The sequence below is a fragment of the Euleptes europaea genome, chromosome 19 (genome assembly GCF_029931775.1).
Source record: "Euleptes europaea isolate rEulEur1 chromosome 19, rEulEur1.hap1, whole genome shotgun sequence".
In the NCBI taxonomy this organism is placed as follows: domain Eukaryota; kingdom Metazoa; phylum Chordata; class Lepidosauria; order Squamata; family Sphaerodactylidae; genus Euleptes; species Euleptes europaea.
The window spans coordinates 24,020,024-24,037,773 of NC_079330.1; the positions used below are offsets into that span (position 1 = coordinate 24,020,024).

Sequence of the window (17,750 nt, forward strand, 5' to 3'; positions counted from 1 at the left end):
AGTTCAGTACTGATTACCTGGAGGTTGGCAACCCTACTACCAGCCCCCCCCCCCCACTCTTTCCTTGAACTGCATCTAGGGATGCCAGCTTCCAGGTGAGACTTAAGGATCCCACAGAATTACAGCTCATCTCCAGACTACAGAGATCAGTGCCCCTGGAGAAAATGGATACTTTGGAAGGTGGACTCTACGACATGATACCCCACTGAGGTCCTTGTCCTCCCCAGGCTCCACCTCCAAATCTCCAGGCACGTCCCAATCTGGAGATGGCAACCCTACCCACCCGTCAGTGGCTAGGGAGGGCCTGGCAGCCCTAAGCACACTCCAGTTCACAGCCACATACTTACAGTCAGGGTTGCTGGCGCCATAAGCAATCATCACACAGGACACGGCAAAAGAGGCACTGAAAAACACCAAGGGCCAACCGTCACATGCAGGCAACATACACCCAACTACAGCTGCATAGTGGTGCCTCCTCCGGGGGGGAGGGGAACACACTGAGCATATCCCAAATGCACGGAAAGCAGGGGCAGCACGATCTGCTTTCCACCGAACCCATTTTTGAAACGTCCCCCCATCCATTTCACAAGCAATTGGAAAGGCTGTTAGGAATTCAGAGGCTTCTGCCCCTCTTTCGCCACTGTACAGCTGATCACTCGTGAAGCTGCCTTATACTGAATCAGACCCCTGGTCCATCAGTCAGTATTGCCTACTCAGACCGGCAGCGGCTCTCCACGGTCTCAGGCAGAGGGTCTTGCACACCAACTACTTGCCTAGTCCCTTTAACTGGAGATGCCGGGGATTGAACCACTGAGCCACGGCCCCTCCCTAAAGTCCATCAGTGCAGACCGGGGGTGTGGGGGGGGGCAAGGAATGTGCCACAGCAGCCAACAGGGACAGTCCCTTGGCACTGTTACTTAGAAGTGTGAATATCAACAGGAATCCAGAGAAAATAAGGCCACCCTAGTAGGCAGGAAGGACAAGAAAAAGTTGCAAAGTAGAGTGTTTATTGAGCCTGAATTTAAAAAGCTGATAGGAAGAAAGTAGATTCCTTTGAAATGTGGTGTTGGAGGAAAGTGTTACAGATACCGTGGACTGACAAAAACAAATCAGTGGGTTCTAGATCAAATCAAGCCTGAACTGACCCTAGAAGCTAAAATGACTAAACTGAGGCTGTCGTACTTTGGTCACATTATGAGAAGACAAGAGTCACTGGAAAAGACAATCATGCTAGGACAAGAGGAAAACCGCAGGAAAAGAGGAAGACCCAACAAGAGACAGATTGACTCTATAAAGGAAGCCACGGCCCTCAATTTGCAAGGCCTGAGCAAGGCTGTTAAAGAGAGGACATTTTGGAGGACATGGATTCATAGGGTCGCCATGAGTTGGAAGCAACTTGATGGCACTTAACACACACACAGAGAGAGATCCCTACGTGTTTCCCATTAAGCTTCGTCAGGGGATCTTCTGTGGGAGCTGAGAAATCTCTACAGAAGATCCCCTGACGAAGCTGTATGTGAAACACGTACAGATCTACAAGGGCTCAAGAAACTTTCTACCGTGCACCTTGTTCTTCTTGTCCTTCCTACTTAGAAGCGTCCCCATTTCGCCTTAAAAGATTACGTCCTCAGGATAGAGAAGTCACTGCCAAACTCTGCAGTGTGGCCAGTAGGCATGCCATTCTGGTTCTCAAGACTCAGGTCAAGCCAAGGCAAGCCCCAGGGTTGCTCTGCTGTGGTCCAACCACAAGAGTCGAGCACCCCCTGCCAAGACTCTCCAACCTTGTTTGCATGCTTCAGTTTCGTTACAGAGCTTTGCAGTCCATCCCGCCCCGTTGGGTCGGTTGTCTGGCTCAAAGCAGTGCTGGACGGGCTTGTGAAATGCTTCAACCACAAGGACATTGGTCCAACCTGGGGAGTGTCCAGAACTCCAGGGAGGACTGGCGCAAGATTGGGAGGGATTAAGGCCTCAGAGCCCGATATATGATTTCCCCCACTCCGCTGCTGGCAGACATAATTTGGGGTTTCCAAATTGCCCTGTCTTGGATGGCCCAGGCTAGCCCGAACTGGTCAGATCTCAGAAGCTAAGCAGGGTCAGCCCTGGTTAATACTTGGGAGACCTCCAAGGAAGACGGGGTTGCCACCCAGATGCAGGCAATGACAAACCACCTCTGTTCATCTCTTGCCTTGAAAACCCTACAGGGTTGCCATAAGCCGGTTGTGACTTGATGGCCGTTTCCGCCACCAACTGTACCACCCCTTGCTCCTGGGCCTTTAGCAGCAGCTTGTCCCACGGGAATCAAAGCTTTTCCAAACTCAGAACTAAGGCTTGTCCCCCAATGGTCATGGCATGAAAACATGGCATCCTTTTTTCCCCTGGCCAGTTGGCAATCTTCACAGTTTTTCTTTCAGCAACCAACTCCGACTCCCCCGGCACTCCAGAGAGTTCACTTAGTGTACTTTGCACCCACGACATCTGCAAGCTAGGGAGAAAATGTGCCGACAGGCCATATAACAGGCAGGGAGGCACTTGATGCAGGGACCAATGCCCGAACTCTCAACCTTGCCTTATCAGAGCCGGCCTGCTCCTATGCCACCTGCTGCCCGGCTGCACCCATCCAAGTGCCATGGCCCATTTCAACCCTGTGCCTGACAAAAGCCCAACTCCCAGCACAGCCCCCTCCCAGTCAGAACCCACCTGCCCAGCAGCCGCAGCTTGCGGGGACCGTATTTGTCCATGACAATGCCCAGAGGCAAAGTGATGGCGCTCAGCAGGAAGGAGCCAACGGTAAAGGCCAGGTTCAGCATCTCGTCCTGTGCCTTGCAGGTGAGCCAACCGTTCATGCGCACCGGCGTCAGGTTGTCTGTGGAGAGGCTGTCATTGGCTGGGATGGTCACGTTCTCTGGAGGAGAAGAAAGAGGAGAAGTATGTTAGTGCCAAGAAGCACTTGCTCATTCATGGGGAGAGTGAAGACAACTCACCCTTAGGCCATTTATGCTCGCTCAAAGCTCTTTCTTTAAATGCGACCTTTAAAATGCCTGTTCACGTTCCCAATGCAAAAGGAGAAATTCCACCCCCACTCACCTGCTCCTTTGTTCCTGTTTGCATAGCCATTAGCAACCGCAGTGTGCATAGCTAACACGGGGCTGTGATTTTGCATGCTTCCTTGAGGGGATCCTTCAAGGCAGAGGAGGAGCAAACACAAAAGGTCGCGTTAAAGGGGCTCTTAAGAAACGCGAAGCAGGTATGCACCAGCTTCGCAGTCACTTCCTGAATGATGGTTCAGTGTGAAAAACTCAAAAAATATGCAGGGCAATTCAGCCTGGAACTCGCTGCTAATTACCAAGCATAGATGGCCATAGAGTTTGGCAGTGGCTCGTACCTTAGCCCAAGTGATCACCCAAGAGTCAAGCTCTATGGCAGGGGTCCCCAAACACTGTCCATGGGCACCATAGTGCCCGCTGAGACCTTTTGTGGTGCCCACCAAGTGTTTTTAGGAAGTGGGAGGAGCCACGTAGGGCTTTTGCCCAGCAAGGCGTCCGATAGGAGGTTCAGGTTTTTTAAAATGTTGCTTTGGCATCAGCTGCAACCACAGCCCAAGGATCTGCACTGTGTTGCTGAAGTGAAGCTGTGGCAATCATTTTGTGGCTGGCTGCATCTCCTGTGGCAGGCCATTCTGTGGCAGCCACTTTGTTCCTGCACCCACCATGCCGTGTCAGAATTTCAAATGTCCAAAAAGGTTGGGGACCCCTGCTTGATTTTAGGGTTGCCAGCTCCAGGTTGGGAAATACTTGGAGATTTTTGGGGCAGAGCCTGAGAAGAGCGGGGCCTTCAATGCATAGAGTCCAACTGCCAACGTGGCCATTTTCTTCAGGTGAACTGATCTCTGTCGGCTGGAGATCAGTTGTAATAGCAGGAGATCCCCAGCTACTAGCTGGAGGTTGGCAACCCTACCTCAGGCTCCGCCCCAAAAACCTCCCACTGGTGGTGAAGAGGGACCTGGCAACCCTAGACGTGGATGCTCTAGCCATCTCCGTCAAAACTCTATGTAAACCCGGAAGTTACGTCCGTGAGTCGCGCACCTCCAGCCACACCACCGCAAAGCTCCCACCAGTGGAGCAGAGGGGCCTGGCAACCCTACATGAAGCTGAATCAGATCATTGCTCCATGAAGGTCAGCGTTGTCCACTCAGACTGGCAGGGTCTTTTGCATCATTAAGAACCAACATTAGGGCTGCCAGGTCCTCTTCACCACCGGCAGGAGATTTGGGGGGGGGGGTGAGCCTAAAGAGGGTGGGGTTTGGGGAGAGGAGGGACGTCAATGCCATAGAGTCCAATGGCCAAAGCGGCCATTTTCTCCAGGGGAACTGATCTCTAGGCTGGAGATCAGTTGTAAAGGCAGGAGATCTCCAGCTAGTACCTGGAGGTTGGCAAAGATCCAAACAGCACACACAAGATACTAGAAATAAGGTAATAATTTATGAAAGTGAAAATTTGTGCAAGAAAGTGAGCGTATATACAAAATGAAATACAATAAGATACACATACAAAATTACAATAGCAATCCAGCATAATATAAAGTTCAATAGAGAATATGAATATCCCGTGAATCAGGTAAGTCAATATATGTTGTCCATAACAGACAGAGAAAAAAAGTCTGTTATGGACAACATATATTGACTTACCTGATTCACGAGATATTCATATTCTCTATTGAACTTTATATTATGCTGGATTGCTATTGTAATTTTGTATGTGTATCTTATTGTATTTCATTTTGTATATACGCTCACTTTCTTGCACAAATTTTCACTTTCATAAATTATTACCTTATTTCTAGTATCTTGTGTGTGCTGCTTGGATCTTTGCCATTATCCGTACGGCACTGACCCTTTATTTCTTGCAAGTACCTGGAGGTTGGCAACCCTAACCACCATAAATATTTCAAGTGTGACACAGTGGATTAACGGCCTTCCCTCTCCTACAGAGGCCCCTTCTGCAGGTTGCTCTGTGCAAATATTAACTCTACCCACACAAACTCTCTAACATGTCAACTTAGAGAGACAACAGGTGAAGCGTGTGTTGCCTAAGGGGTGGGGGCTCTGGGGGGAAGAAGGCCGCAGGAAACAGATGGAGGGGAAATGGAGGGGAAACACGGGGCCCAGCTGTTCAACAAAACCGGCGGCAATGGATTCACGCCATCAGCACTTGGGAAGGGGTGTTCCGGGAGTGAACGGCGTTCAGTGCCCTGGAACCCCTTCTGCAGGGGCTCATGCCAATAGGGTTGCCAACCACCAGGTATTGCAAATAGACTAAGCTGGAGCAGAAATAGCACGTTTACTACAATAGTCAAGCTAAAGGGAACGGGCAGTAAAGGCTCTATAAATTATACACAAACTCATATTCTATGAAAAAGTAAATTTAGTGCCAACAGTGAAGACTTCAAACATTGAAACTAACAAAAGGAAACTTACAAAATTGCTATGAGTACAAAACAATACGAAAAAATATATACAAAAAGCAAAAGAGTTCAATTCTTATCTCGTTCAATAGCTTATGGTCCCTTAGGACTTTGTACAGTTCATATGCTTATAAATCCCACAGGCGCAGGAAGAAAAAGACTGGCGAGAAGTGGAGAGGAACGCCGTCCGGATGCTTTGCGTTTTCACTACCACGTGGGCAGCTTCATCAGCTATCCATTCATGTTGGAGTCAAAGCTCCTTCAAGTAAGATACAAAGTTTCACAGAATTACAAAATTTCATGCGCCCGCTAGGCTGCTCTGCTCTAAACTGCCAATCACACACCAGCTTGCTTGGAGAAAAGGGAAGGCTTTGAAAACAAAGCCACTGGTACATCACCACAAACATCCCAGTGTTTATAGTCCAAACAGACCCCAGAATGTGCCCCTCCCTGCCCTTGAAAACCAACCGCAGGCCTTCGCCTTTCCTGGCTGCCATGACAGGCCTCACGTGGGGTTCAGAAGGAGGCTCCGGCCCCGCTTGGGACTCCAGTGCTGATCGGCCAAACTTTGACTTTTTTGCTGCATGTGCCAATGTGGTGCAGTAGTTCGGGTGTCTGAATAGGGTTGCCAGGTGCCCGGTGGTGGCGGGCAAACCCCCGGCAATTTGCCCCTTTGCCCGCCGACCACCTGAGGATCAGCGGGCAAATGTGCCCGCGCACACTGTGGGCAACCGGAAGTGCTGCCTCGCGAGGGGCCTTTTCCTCGTAGTTTGAGTGGTAAAGAGGCCCTTTACCACTCAAACTAAGAGGAAAAGCCCCCTCGCGAGGCGGCACTTCCGGTTGTAAACTGGAAGTGATGTGCATGCGCGTTGGTGCGCTCGCAATCCCGACCGCAGCCCCATAGCCTCCCACCGGAGGAGAGAGGGGACCTTGAAGCCCTACTCTATGGTGATATATAAGGTTGCCAGCTCTGGTTTGGGAAATACCTGGAGATTTTTGGGGTGGAGCCTGAGGAGGGCAGGGTTTGGAGAGGGGAGGGACCTCAATGCCATAGAGTCCAATCGCCAATGTGGCCATTTTCTCCAGGTAGGGTTGCTAACCTCCAAGCACTAGCTAGAGATCTCCTGCTATTACAGCTGATCTCCAGCCGACAGAGAGCCGTTCACCTGGAGAAAATGGCCACGTTGACCATTGGACTCTATGGCATTGAAGTCCCTCCCCTCCCCAAACCCTGCCCTCCTCAGGCTCCACCCCAAAAACCACCCCAAAAACCTCCTGTTGGTGACAAAGAGGGACCTGGCAACCCTATCTCCAGGTGAACTGATCTCTATCGGCTAGAGATCAGTTGTAATAGCAGGAGATCTCCAGCTAGTACCTGGAGGTTGGCAACCCAAGCAATATACTACAAACCCTGCTCTCTCCAAGCTCCAATTCCCCAAATCTCCCAGAAGTTTCCAACCTAACCCTAATCTGGGGCCCATTCACTCCTGTTCAGCTTCATCCTCAAGGGGGTGTTGCATGGATAAAACGGGGGGGGGGGCACACCAAAACGCCCCCTGCCCCTCAGCTCCTTGGGTAGTGCAAAAACATGACAGGTGAAAGTTCACACAAAACTACACAAAAGAGATGTCGCAGGACGCGCTGGAGGAAACCCCCAACTCCCCCTCAGCAAAGAAAGGCCCCCCATGGGATGTTACGGAGCTACGGAGGATCAGATTCTCTCTGGCAGACAGAACCACCGCTTGTTTCCCCTACGCTGTTTACTGTGTCCACAGAGGAAGGGAACCAGAACAGCCCCGCCAGACCAAATCAAAGGCCTTTCCAGTTCAGTGTTCTGTTTCCCCAACAGCCGCCAGGCAGATGCCTCCAGGAAACTCGCAAGCAAGGGCAAAGGCGACCGCCCTCCAATGCAAAGGGCATTCCCCAGAATACTGCCTCTGAATGGGGAGGTTGCGATCTTGGCTCGTGGTTGCTGTTGCATCGATCCACGGTGAGCTTATCCTGCCAAGGGCCAGTGCGACCCATTGGGAAATAAATTCCACAAGCTCATTACGTGCTGCCTTAAAAACAACAAGCTTTTCCATCTTCAATTTACTGCACTTGTTCTAGGGTAAGGAAGCTGCCCGCTTCATGCCACTCGCAATGTTGTATGCCAATCATGCCACGCTGCGCGTGAAATGAAAAGTCCCTTGATTGTTTTGGGTTTCCTTTCTTGCACCTAAGAGCCCCGTGAGGCAGAGTGGTAAGCTGCAGTACTGAAGTCAAAAGCTCTGCTCACAACTTGAGTTCGATCCCGACGGAAGTCGGTTTCAGGTAGCCGGCTCGAGGTTGACTCAGCCTTCCATCCTTCCGAGGTCGGTAAAATGAGTGCCCAGCTTGCTGGGAGTAAAGGGAAGATGACTGGGGAAGGCACTGGCAAACCACCCCGTAAACAAAGTCTGCCTAGTAAACTTCAGGAACCCGGTGCTTGCACAGGGGACTACCTTTACCTTTTTCTGGCACCTGTTCCAGAACCACTATATCCTTTCTGAGCTGGCACAACTTGAGCTGTGCATTACTGTTTCTCTCGTGGTCACCCCCACCCTCAATACACTACTTCAGGGCTTCGTTTTGATTATGCATGCTTTTTCCAACCGTCAGAGGTCGCCTCGCTCTCCCAGCATGTACAGCCAACGTCCAGAAAACACGGGCAGAACACGTGGAAAAGTGTGGGGAGAGCGAGGCAACCTCTGAAGGTCGGGAAATGCATGCATAATCAAAACAAAGCCCCAAAGTAGTGGAGGGGAGTGACCCCGAGGGCATCAGCCGGGCATAAAAAGCCACAGTATCCCATATACTGATGCCCCAGCGATTGATACAAGGGCCTTTGAATAATTATTGCCAGTCCGTTTTTAATAATACAATAATTTCTTTGACCAATTCATCGGAGCCCTGATTTCTTTTCTGGGGAGTCACTATCAGGTCAGAACCCGTCATTGCATGCGTGGAACAAAAACCCAAACTTCACAATAAGCATTACTGTATACCCACTTACACTGAATCCCTGTGCTGCCCATTCAGAGGCCATTTATGCTTGGTAATTAGCAGCGCATTCCAGGCTGAAGTGCCCTGCATATTTTTTTTAGTTTTTCACGATGAACCATCATTCAGGAAGTGACTGTGAAGCCGGCGCATACTTGCTTCGCATTTCTTAAGAACCCTTTAACTCAACTTTTCTCCCCCCACCTCGAAGAATCCCCTCAAGGAAGCATGCAAAATCACAGCCGCCCGTTAGCTATGGAAACGGTAGTTGCTAACGGAAGGAACGAAGGAACAGGCGAGTGTGGGGGGAGATGGAATTTCTCCTTTTGTGTTGGGACTGTGAATAGGCATTTTAAAGGTCGCATTAAAAAAGAGCTTTGAGCGAGCATCAAAATTGACCCTGCATAAATGGCCAGAGATTGTTTTAGAGTTCCTCCCAGGCTGCTTGGGCTTTCATTCTCCTGAATAATCTTGGCTCTCTGTGCCCACATTGGAACAAGGTAAATAGCAGACCCCAGTGCAAATTCTTGGGGAAGCCTAATATCCAACTTTGCGAAAAGTACGCATTTGCCAACACACTCCATTCCTTATTTTGTTAACGACAGACAAGAGGGCCTGGCCTCTTCTTCAGCTACCAGTTAGCTTCTTTCATGCACACTGAACAATGCACTTACAATCCATTTTCCGCGCACTTCGCAACCAAATGGATTTTTACTGTGTGAAACAGTAAAATCCAATTGCAAACGATCACTAAAGTGCACTGAAAGTGGATGGAAAGTGCATCATTCGGCATGTGTTTAGTGACTCACAAAGTGCATGGAAAGTGGATTGAAAGTGCATTATTCAGCGTGTGAGAAAGTGCCCCAACCAGCTTACTTTGCTGGTCATTAGGTATGACTGAGGCTGCAAAACTATACAGCCTAGTCCCCATTTCCATAATCACCGCCGCTGGATAAGCTAAAGCCAAGTGGCAGGAGCAAGCTTCAACATGTTAAGCGCCACGGAAGCTACGCTCCATAACAAGCACACAGCAGCTTCACCACCCCTGATTCGCTCAGGAGTCGAGAACATGCTTTGCCTGCAGAAGCCCCCCCCCCCCTCAATCCTCAGCAATGCTGATTAAGGATCTCAGAGGCAAGGTGAGGAAAGAATCATAGAAACACAGCTGGAAGGTACGTCCAGGGTCATCTAGTCCAACCCCCTTCACAATGCAGGAAATTCACAACGACCTCCCCCCCACACTCCCCCACACCCAGAAGACGGCACAAAAATGCCAGGATCCCTGCTCAATCTAGCCTGGAGGAAAATTGCTTCCTGATTCCTAAGTGGCGATTGGCATTACCCTGGGAATGTAAGAAGAAGAGTTGGTTTTTATATGCCGACTTTCTCTACCACTTAAGGAAGAATCAAACCGACTTACAATCACCTTCCCTTCCCCTCCCCACAACAGACACCCTCTGAGGTAGGTGGGGCTGAGAGCTCTAAGAGAACTGTGACTAGCCCAAGGTCAACCAGCTGGCTTCATGTGTAGGAGTGGGGAAACAAATCCAGTTCACCAGATTTGCCTCTGCCGCTTGTGTGGAGGAGTGGGGAATCAAACCTGATTCTCCAGATCAGAGTCTGCCTCCAAACCACAGCTCTTCACTACACCACACTGGCTGAGAAAGGGCCACAAGAGCCAAACACTGACGCAGCCCTTCCTGCCTTCCCTCTCATGATCTGGCTAAGTTCACAGAATCAGCCTTGCTGTCAGATGGCCATCTAGCCTCTGCTTAAAAACCTCTACCACCTCCTGAGGAAGCCTGTTACACTGAAGAATTGATCCAATAGTTAGGAAGTTGTTCCTAGCGTTTAGCCAAAAACTCTTTTGATTTACTTTCAACCTTTTGGTTCTGGTCCGACCTTCTGGGGCAACAGAAAACAAATTCTGCCCAAGACTGGGGGAAGTTGCAGCCTTGATCAGCTCACAAGAAGGCAGCCGAAGAGGTTCCAGCTAGGGTTGCCAGGTCCCTCTTTGCCACCGGCGGGAGGTTTTGGGGGCGGAACCTGAGGAAGGCAGGGTTTCAGGAGGGGACTTCAATGCCATAGAGTCTAATTGCCAATGCGGCCATTTTCTCCAGGTGAATGGATCTTTATCGGGTGGAGGTCAGTTGTAATTAGGGTTGCCAACCTCCAGGTATTAGCTGGAGATCTCCTGCTATTACAACCGATCTCCAGCCAATAGAGATCAGTTCCCCTGGAGAAAATGGCAGTTTTGGCAATTGGACTCTATGGGATTGAAGTCCTCCCCCTCCTCAAACCCCCCCCTCCTCAGGTTCCGCCCCCAAAATCTCCAGGTATTTCCCAACCTGGAGCTGGCAACCCTAGCTGAAATAGCAGGAGATCTCCAGCTAGTACCTGGAGGTTGGCAACCCTAGTTCCAACCCCTGTTGCTCTGGGAACAGGAGGCCGGGCTCTGCACCCCTCTGATGGGCACACAAGCCCCGACAAGCTGCTCTTCAGCCGTTTCAGCTGCTCCCTCCTCTCACACCGAAGCAAAGCAGAGGACGGTTTTCCCTGCAAAGAGGCAGCATCATTGACAGGACTGACAAGACGGTGCCTCCCCACCCACCCACCCCGCCGCATCTTCAGCTGCTTACACCATCCTGGAAGGAAAAGCCCGTCAGCAACCCTGAGCTCAGAGTCACGGGCGCAGATAAGGCGAGCCGAGTCAGCATGACAGGAGACGGAAGATGCTGACTCAACAGGTTATTACCAGGGCCGGGAACAACAGCTCGATGGAGACCGGCGCAAAGGTGCATTTAGGCGATGCCATGCCGGAGGAGGAGCTGCTGCCAGCTCAGGGGTCTCCTCCTTGCAGAGGGCCCCCCCCTTTAGGGATGGAAGCCTCTTTCCTACCCAAGGACCCCAAGGACCCGAGCGGGGCACAGAGGGAGAAAAACAAGCGGTACCCACTTCAAGTGATGGTTTACAAGTTGGGGGGGGCAAGGTCCCTCTCTCCCCTGCCTCGGTCTCAAGGTCCCACAAGGAGACGAGCTTTTTGCTGATCCGGGGAGAAGGAGCCGGGGAGAAGGAGCCGGAGGAAACTCTGAGAGCAACAGGGAACAAAGGTATTCCCTCTTAGGCAATAGTGCCAGGCGTGGGATGGGCCACCCCTCCCTTGTAAGCCCCTTTCCCCCCAAGGAAGTAGGTCCCACAGCCCCCTTTTGTGCTGACCTGGGCTGCCCCACAGTGCCTCAGCCCAGGGTAGGATCCTTTGTTTCTCTTCTGATGACAAAGGGGAAAGCCCATGAGCAGACGTAGCAGCCAGCAAAGGAAACCACGAAGCAAGTCCCATGGTTGGAGTTACTCAGTTCCTACGGCTCAGCGACTTGCTGTGTTTTTGTAGCGCCTTTGGCCAGGGGCTTCAGAGGGAATGGCCCAGGCCAGCAGGCGATGAGTAGGTTATTCAGGTATGGCGATATTCGGCAGAAGGACAGCAGGGGCATGACTGAGAAACAGGCAGGTATCCAAAGGAGGAAGAGCCCCGAACGCACCAAGTTGCATCCAGAGCTGCGTGCCAGCTTTTAAAATGGGGGGGGGGAATGTGGTAACTGCTCAAGGCCCAAGACGTAGAAGCCCAACAGGTGAAGATCTCCATGATGAGTACATCATCAATTGCCAGAATTGTACAGCCAGGTAGATTTAGAGATCTTCAGGTGGACTTCTCTCTCTCGGCCCCCAACATGCAATCTAGACAGGACACTGGCAGACTTTGCAGGGAGGGTGTCAAGCACTTGGAACGCTCAAAAGTGAAAACTGTGTGAATGCTACAACGCAGAGAGATGAGTACAAGGCATTCCCACTGCTAGGGCGGGATCCCTCTCACCTTCTCCCGCTCCCCCAGTGCTACAATGCAGCAGCATCCAATGGTATTGACCTGCAGTAGGCTCAGAAGAGAAAAGAGAAAGAGCTGTTTCACAGAATCTATACTTAACCAATGGAACTCCCTGCCACAAGATGTGTGATGGCCACTGGTCTTAAAAGGGAGTTGGACGCATTCGTAAAAGAAAGGTACATCAATGGTTTAAATGGCAACCAGATCCAAATGGGACCACCAAGTTCAGGGCGCCCTGACCTGGATGGACCAGGCTAGCCTGATCTCGTCAGATCTCAGAAGCTAAGCAGGGTTGGCCCTGGATAGCACTTGGATGGAAGACCACCAAGGAATACCAGGGACACAACGCAGAGGAAGGCAATGACAAACCACCTCTGTTAGTCTCTTGCCATGAAACCCCTACTGGGTTGCCGAGAAGAGCTGGTTCTTATACCCCGATTTTCTCTACCTTAAAGGAGACTCAAACCAGCTTACAATCGCCTTCCCTTCCTCTCCCCACAACAGACACCCTGTGAGGTAGGCGGGGCTGAGAGCGTTCAGGGAGAATTGTGTCTATCCCATGGTCACCCAGCAGGCTGCATATGGAGGAGTGGGGAAACCAACCCGGCTCACCAGATTAGAGTCCGCCGCTCTTATCCACACCACCATGCTGGCTGCGACTTGACCGCACTTTACATACACACAAGAGAAGGGCAGGGTTCATGATACGACTGGAAACTCCCCTGAAGGGTCTGGCTGACAGCTGCTGGAAAGAGTCTACTGGCCTATAGTGGTCTGATCCAGTCAAGGCGTTCTCCAATGTGTCAATGGCTCAATAAAACCTGCCTATGCAGAGGGAGAGCCCTGACCTGGATGGCCCAGGCTAGCCTGATCTCGTCAGATCTCAGAAGCTAAGCAGGGTCAGCCCTGGTTAGTATTTGGATGGGAGACCACCAAGGAAGTCCAGGGTTGCCATACAGAGGAAGGCACAGGCAAACCACCTCTGTTAGTCTCTTGCCATGAAAACCCCATAAGGGGTCGCCATAAGTCGGCTGCGACTTGACGGCACTTTACACACACACACACACGCAGAGGGAGAACTCCCCCCCACCCCCCCACCAAAGGGCAACAGCTGCTGTACTAGAGAGACCTTGGTTTGATTCAGCAGGGCTCGTGGCATCTTCTCTCTGGCACTGGTCAGTTTTCTGCCTTGGCAGCTTTTTACTGCCAAGAGAGCCAGCATGGGGTAATGGTTAAGAGCGGTGGTTTGGAGCGGTGGACTCTGATCTGGAGAACTGGGTTTGATTCCCCACTCCTTCATATGAGCGGCAAGTGCTGATCTGGTGAACCGGGTTGGTTTCCCCACTCTTACACATAAGGCCAGCCGGGTGACCTTGGGCTAGTCACAGCTCTCTTAGAGTTCTCTCAGCCCCACCTACCTCACAGGGTGTCTGTAGTGGGGAGGGGGAGGGAAGGTGATTGTAAGCCGGTTTGATTCTCCCTTAAGTGGTCGAGAAAGTCGGCATATAAAAACTCTTCTTCTTCAACTAAATCCAGGTCAAGATTGAAAGTTTCCTCTTGGTCCAAGCAGAGACTCTCCCCAGATTTGGCGAAAAATTTACTTGGTGTCCAAAGTTCAGGCTTGATAATGCCAGAGGAAGTGACCAAGAGCCACATGGTGGGGTGGGGGTGGGGGAGATGTGCCCAGTCAGCTCTTGCCAGCATCAAAGTTATCATGTTTTCCCAATTTGTATAGCTTATCAGGAGAGAATTTAGGGATTATCAGACTAAGTATCACAGACTCCCCCCCCCACAAGTAGTCACAGGTTTCCCACCCCCCACAGGCCCACCCTAATTTTATCAGAACAAAAACCCCTCCATGGGCCAAAGCAGAAGCTCCCATTATCTCATGGCATTATCAGCACAAGAAAGATACACCCATTTAGGAGGAGATCCGCGGTGGATCGTGCTGAATTTCACATCCTCCACCCATTTCGACTCCTTTCAAGCTAGCTTCTCCTTTTTTAGAAAACTGAACCCGTTCATCCTTCTGCATTGTTTTGGCTTTCCTGGCACTAATACCTCACCCATTAAAGTGACACAGTTTCAAACATCATTTGACCCTCAGCTCCAGACAGACGCGGTACAAAAGAAACAAGCAGACCAGAGAAGATCAGCAGCAACAAACGTGGTCACAAGGGCCACTCACCAAGACAAGGAGAGACCAAAAGGGCAGATTTGTACATGCTGTACTGGGAGGTTTCAGGACAGCTCCTCTTCAAAACAAGCCACTCCTGGATTCGCATTAGGAAACAGCTCTGATGAGGCGGTTTTGGCCGTTAGCTGCCTTCATTTTATGACATTAACGGCCTGGAAGACGCCAGTCATTTCTGTCTCTGAGCAAGCCAGCCTTCCTTCTAAAGAGCCTGTCTCCACAGCCCTTCGAAGGGGGGGGGCATAAATAGTTTGCCCTTCTCTGTGGTCTTTTATGCAGGGACGTTTCCTGGCTGTCACCCCCACCAACTGCTTCGGGGCTCCCTTTTGATTATTCATGCCTTTTGCGCCTGTCAGAGGTCGCCTCGCCCTCTCCGCGCGTCTTGCCTGCGTTTTCCAGATTCTGGCTAAAACAGCATCTGGAAAACACGGGCAAAATGCAGGGGGAGAGCGAGGCGACCTCTGATGGGTGCAAAAGGCATGCATAATCAAAAGGAAGCCCCAAAGCAGTCGGCGGGGGTGACCGCGGGGAAACGCCCCTGCATAAAAGGCCTGTGTTATCCTCAGAACAACCCTGTGAGGTTGGTTAGGCCAAAAGCATGTGACTGGCCCAAGGTCACCCAGGGAGTTTGGCGGAGATTTGAACTCCGGTTTCCCGAAGCCGATACTCTCTATTGTAAGGTTGTGCTTCTAGTAAAGCAGCAAGATTGGAAATGAGCCTGCAGTCAGGCTCACACACCCCTGCTCACCCACTCCCAAGATGGCAAGCCTGCCACACTCCCCCTGGGGGGACTGAGGTTGCTCCCTGCCACCCTCCACATGCTGGGTACTCACTGGCACCTTGCAAGGGGGCAGAGGGTGGAGGAGAAGAGAGAAATCACAACTCCCCAAAAGTTCTGGGGCCAAAGGACAGCCCCCAAGTCCTCCAAGCTGAGGCATCCTAAGGTTGCGAGCTGGGACCCATTTCAGGGAGCCGAGCTTGGCCCCTGAACACACGTTCCTCAGGTCTTACATTGGCCAGTTCTACCTCTCAGGGATTGGAAGGAAGGCCTCGAGCGAGGCCTAAAAAACATCACATCCAGCACCACAGCACTTGCCTATTTATAACCAGAACTGGGCCCAGAGGACTGAGCACCACCAACCCTGCCCCAAGCCCTGGAAGCCCCTCCTCCAGGCCAGGAGCTGCTTGGGAAATGGTCACCCTCACCATCCCGCTGAGCCCTGTATGATCATGGGCTTGAGCAGCTAGCGAAACCTGATGGGGTGAGGAAGATTAAGCCGGCATGCAAAGCTCGAGCCATGGGCAGGCCTAGCCAGGCACACATGAATACATGAAGCTGCCTTCTACTGAATCAGACCCTTGATGCGTCAAGCTCAGTCCTGCCTACTCAAACTGACCAGGGCTTTCCAGAGTCTCTGACAGAAGCCTTTCACATCCCCTGCTACCTGAACTTTTTAACTAGAGATGCCAGGAAGGAGCCATGACTCAGGAAGGAGCCATGACTCATGGTACAGCATCTGCCTGTCATGCAGAAGGTCCCAGGTTCAGTCCCCAGCATCTCCAACTGTAAGGATCACATGAACACATGAAGCTGCCTTATACTGAACCAGACCCTTGGTCCATCAGAGTCAGTATCAACTACTCAGACTGACAGCAGCTCTCCAGGGTCTCAGGTAGAGGTCTTTCACATCACCTACTTGCCTAGTCCCTTTAACTGGAGATGCCAGGGACTGAACCTGGGGCCTTCTGCATGCCAAGCAGATGCTCTACCCCTGAGCCACGGCCCCTCCCCATATGCAGGCTCTATCAAGAGACCCAAGCCCACCCCAAGATGCGGTCTGCCGTCATGCTGCTATCTGCTCAGTTTGCGTAGAGTGGGAAGAAGAGCAGGGCACATAGATCAAAAGGTTCAGGTGTGGCCCCAAATCCTGGCCAGCAGCCCTTCCCCAGTGAGCCGACATGGGTTTTCCTTACCTGGCTCGAGACAGAGGTAGGAGTAGAAGCCCTCCGACTGGAGCATGAGGAGGAGAGACGCCCAGCCCAGGAGGACAGCGGAGAAGAAGAGGTTCTCCACCACGGCGGTGCAAGCCATCCACCAGCGGCGCCGGTGGGCAGTGGCTAGCGTGGGGGCCATGGTGACGGGGCAGTTGTACGGGGAGACCTTCTTCACCTAGACTCCTTCAAACAGAAGAGAGGGGGGGAAGACATCTCGTAAGCAGCTTCCTCACCATAGGGGAACTCACCCACCCCCACCCCGCACAATGCAGAGTTTAACCGCAAGCGGAATGTCAAGACTGGTGAGAGACGCATCTTTCACAGCCTCTAGCACGCGGATGCACACAAATGGATCCCCGTTTCCAAACAGCGAGTCTGTCCCACATATAACGAATAGTAAGCCTACATATGCACAGAATGCATTTTTAATATATTAAGGGGCAACGATACCAAAAGCGACCGCTTTAAAAAGCAAACAGAAAACACAGTTCAGATTCAGGGCAACCGGCCACACCGGCTCTCTTGTTACAAATCGTCCTGCCCAGAACTATCCTAAGAGGCAACATGAGGACAGCAAGAAGAGATGTCTGGATGCGACTGCTGTTCCGCTTCTCTCCTCTGCAAGCAGAAGATCAGACCACAAACACGGCTGAAAGAGGAAGGGCCACCCTTCTATTTTCACCCCCACTCCCTTCCGTGGCTGCTGGTGGAAAGCGCTATCAAGTCACAGCCGACATGGCTCTTTCAAGGCAAGAGACGAACGGAGGTGGTTTGCCATTGCCTGCCTCTGCATAGTGACCCTAGGCTTCCCCAGTGGTCACCCATCCAAGAGCCAGCGCGGTGTAGTGGGTAAGAGCAGTGGTTTGGAGCAGTGGATTCTAATCTGGGTTTGATTCCCCACTCCACATGAGCGGCAAATGCCAATCTGGTGAACCGGGCTGTTTCCCCACTCTTACACATGAAGCCTGCTGGGGGACCTTGGGCTAGTCACAGCTCTCTCAGAGCTCCCTCAGCCCCACCTACCTCACAGGGTGTCTGTTGAGGGGAGGGGAGGGTGTTTGTAAGCCGGTTTGATTCTTCCTTAAGTGTTAGAGAAAGTTGGCATATAAAAACCAGCTCTTCTTCTTAAGAACATAAGAACCTGAGAAAAGCCCTGCTGGATCAGACCAAGGTCCATCAAGTCCAGCAGTCTATTCACACAGT

At 51.5% G+C, this 17,750-nt stretch overlaps 1 protein-coding gene across 1 annotated transcript in view; it reads right to left on the reverse strand.

Moving 5' to 3' along the window:
* The window catches only part of SLC43A2 (solute carrier family 43 member 2), a 46,882-nt gene extending 30,193 nt beyond the window's left edge, over window positions 1-16,689 (reverse strand). Inside the window, exons 1-3 of the mRNA XM_056865050.1 lie at window positions 16,527-16,689; window positions 2,698-2,902; window positions 348-403 (exon numbers count right to left, since the gene is read on the reverse strand). Coding sequence (XP_056721028.1) covers window positions 348-403; window positions 2,698-2,902; window positions 16,527-16,686 — 421 coding nt within the window. The 5' untranslated portion in view covers window positions 16,687-16,689. The remainder of the gene's footprint in view (window positions 1-347; window positions 404-2,697; window positions 2,903-16,526) is intronic.
* Window positions 16,690-17,750: the final 1,061 nt, after the last annotated feature.